The sequence below is a fragment of the Sardina pilchardus genome, chromosome 20, assembly GCF_963854185.1.
Source record: "Sardina pilchardus chromosome 20, fSarPil1.1, whole genome shotgun sequence".
NCBI lineage: Eukaryota > Metazoa > Chordata > Actinopteri > Clupeiformes > Clupeidae > Sardina > Sardina pilchardus.
Window position 1 is genome coordinate 9461513 of NC_085013.1, and position 2500 is coordinate 9464012.

Genomic DNA, 2500 nt, shown 5'->3' on the forward strand with positions numbered 1-2500 from the left:
CAGTCCTGAAGGCAGCCAATGTCAACCTATATGAGTGTCTATATGAAATGCCCATAACCTTACACCCATACCAGCATGATGGTGACATATAGTGAACCTTGACACCTTGCATGGGGACAAGGACATTATTATGAAACATGTCTTATGCAAGAACCACCTGGCCCTGTAAAAATATAAACATGTCCCTCAACAGCGAGTTTAGACATGTGAGAACCCCGGCAGCATCCCCCGCAACACCCACCCAGACGAAATCAACACCGATCAAAGCAGAAATGTCACACGGCGTAACCACAGAATGCGAGGACCATGACAGACAACTGCATCTTTGCAACAATCTTTTTCTCTTCCAGAGCCTTCAATACTAGACAGCATGGAGAGAAAGTGTGTGTGTGTGTGTGTGCAAACACAAGGTATAGACCAAAAGTAGGTCGGCGAGAGGCGTTATTGCCAATGTGTGGAGCATCCGTTGTCAACTGAGCCGGGGGTGTGGCTCGGGCTGCTGAGGTGACCCGTCCTGTTCCAGCGGAGGAAACTATGTTCCCCACGCAGCCTGCAGTCACTCCTGACCTCAGCGCCGTGTACCCGACACCAAAACAGACCACTGACATTTCAGCCGGCTCTTCCAAGAATGTGTCCAATTTTCGCCCCTGCAGCAGGACACTCGGTCCGTTGACGCACACGCCTTTGCCCACAAAAAATATGTCAAATTGCCAATTTACAGCAGCGGAGTGCACTGAAATGCTGTGATTAAATAACTTAATGGGGCAGACAGTTGGCACTCAAAATGTTTACTCTCAACAGCTGGTCCAGGGAAATCAGCCAGTAACCAGGGTTTTATTGATGCCCCCCACCCCCCTACCCCCCAACACACACACACACACACACACCACACACACACACACAGAACCGCTAAGCTAAATTTAGCACCCATGTGACCTAGAGGGTGTCTGCTGTTTACTAGCTGATGCAACAGGCTTTGTACATGTGAATTTCTATGTGTGTGAGAGAGCATGTGAGTGAGTGTGTGTGTGTGTGTGTGATGCTTGTGTTTGGAAGGAAAAGCCTCATCCCATGCAATACGAGAGGAACCCATGGCAGTCTTCGTGTGTGTGTGTGTGTGTGTGTGTATGTGTGGGTGTGTGAGAGAGAGAGGACTGCCAAGTCCCAACAGCAGTCTGGCCCCTTGGGGCCAGGGTGGAGGGTCAACTGCGGGCCAGTGTACGAGCGCTGGGGGGGGGGCAGAGGTGTCGTGGATGTCCATGTGCACCAATGGTGTCTAGGATGTCAATGTGCACATGGTGAAGTGCGTGAGTGCTGGTGTGTTTGTGAACTTGCATGAGCGATTTTACAGATGCCCCAGTACCAGAACAGTAACAGAAGACTAATGGTGACCACGAGACCAGGGGTAAAGTGCAATGGAAATATGCATGCAATGCTTCTCTTTTATGGATATATACGCACACTGCCTGTCTATTAAGCTGATGGATGGATGGATGGATTTTAACCGAATAGACAAACTCAGCATTTTTTTTCAATGTTGATGTTAATGTTTTGAAGACCATATCCCTAAAAGACGGCTTAATTTTGTATAGGCTTTAACACGGTCTGTGTGTGTGGTTAAAGTTTTAAATGTATTAAGTGTGAGACTGAGGTATATGTCTGCATGTTTGCTTGTGTGTGTGTGTGTGTGTGTGTGTGTGTGTGTGTGTGTGTGTGTGCATGTGTATGTGTGTATGTGTGTATGTGTCTGCATGTATGACTGTATATGCGTGAGACTCAACACCTACCGAGCTGGTTGAGGTCCAGCAGGGTCCAGTGCATGCCGGTGGGGCAGCCCATGCTGAGCGGGCGGATGTGGACGCGGCCGTGCTGGTCCAGGCCCCACAGGGCGTCGTGGCAGGCGGACAGGTGCACCATCTCGGTCTCCGGCGGGAGCTGGACGGTGGAGGGCCGCAGCTGCGGGTCCCCGTCCCACATGCAGAACAGATCCTTCCTGCTCTGGCCCAGCCACAGGAAACTCCCTACACACACACACACACACACACACACACACACACGCGCGCACACACGCACACACGCACACGCACACACACACACACACACACGCACACACGCACACACGCGCACGCGCACACACGCACACACGCACACACACGCGTAAAGCGTTGAGCAATCACTAGCTAATAATGCTGCTTATAATTTATGCTGCGTACTTCAACCTCTCAATGAAAAGTGACCATTAAATAATTTAAGAGGTTTGTGGTCAAAGGGGTAGAAGGGGACTGCCACACTTCCTCCACCAGGACAGAACATATACTTGTTTATTAAACATGTCATTGCACCAGCTCATTTCCACATATCCTATATGTCATTATTTCAAGTATGTAAGAGTGTCTCAGAAAGGGTGCAAGGCTTCTGGTAATAGTAGGTTAGTAATGGTAGATAACAAGGATATGGCAGTGTGTTTTCTAACTGGTTGGTTAGTTTGCGTAAGAGTATG

The 2500-nt window shown here is 49.5% G+C and overlaps 1 protein-coding gene across 3 annotated transcripts in view; it reads right to left on the reverse strand.

The window, feature by feature from the left end:
• tecpr2 (tectonin beta-propeller repeat containing 2) overlaps window positions 1-2500 on the reverse strand; it is a 23132-nt gene that overhangs the window by 7945 nt on the left and 12687 nt on the right. For all 3 annotated transcript variants that reach the window (XM_062522703.1, XM_062522702.1, XM_062522701.1), the window contains exon 16: window positions 1788-2021. In XM_062522703.1, the coding sequence (XP_062378687.1) occupies window positions 1788-2021 (234 nt within the window). The remainder of the gene's footprint in view (window positions 1-1787; window positions 2022-2500) is intronic.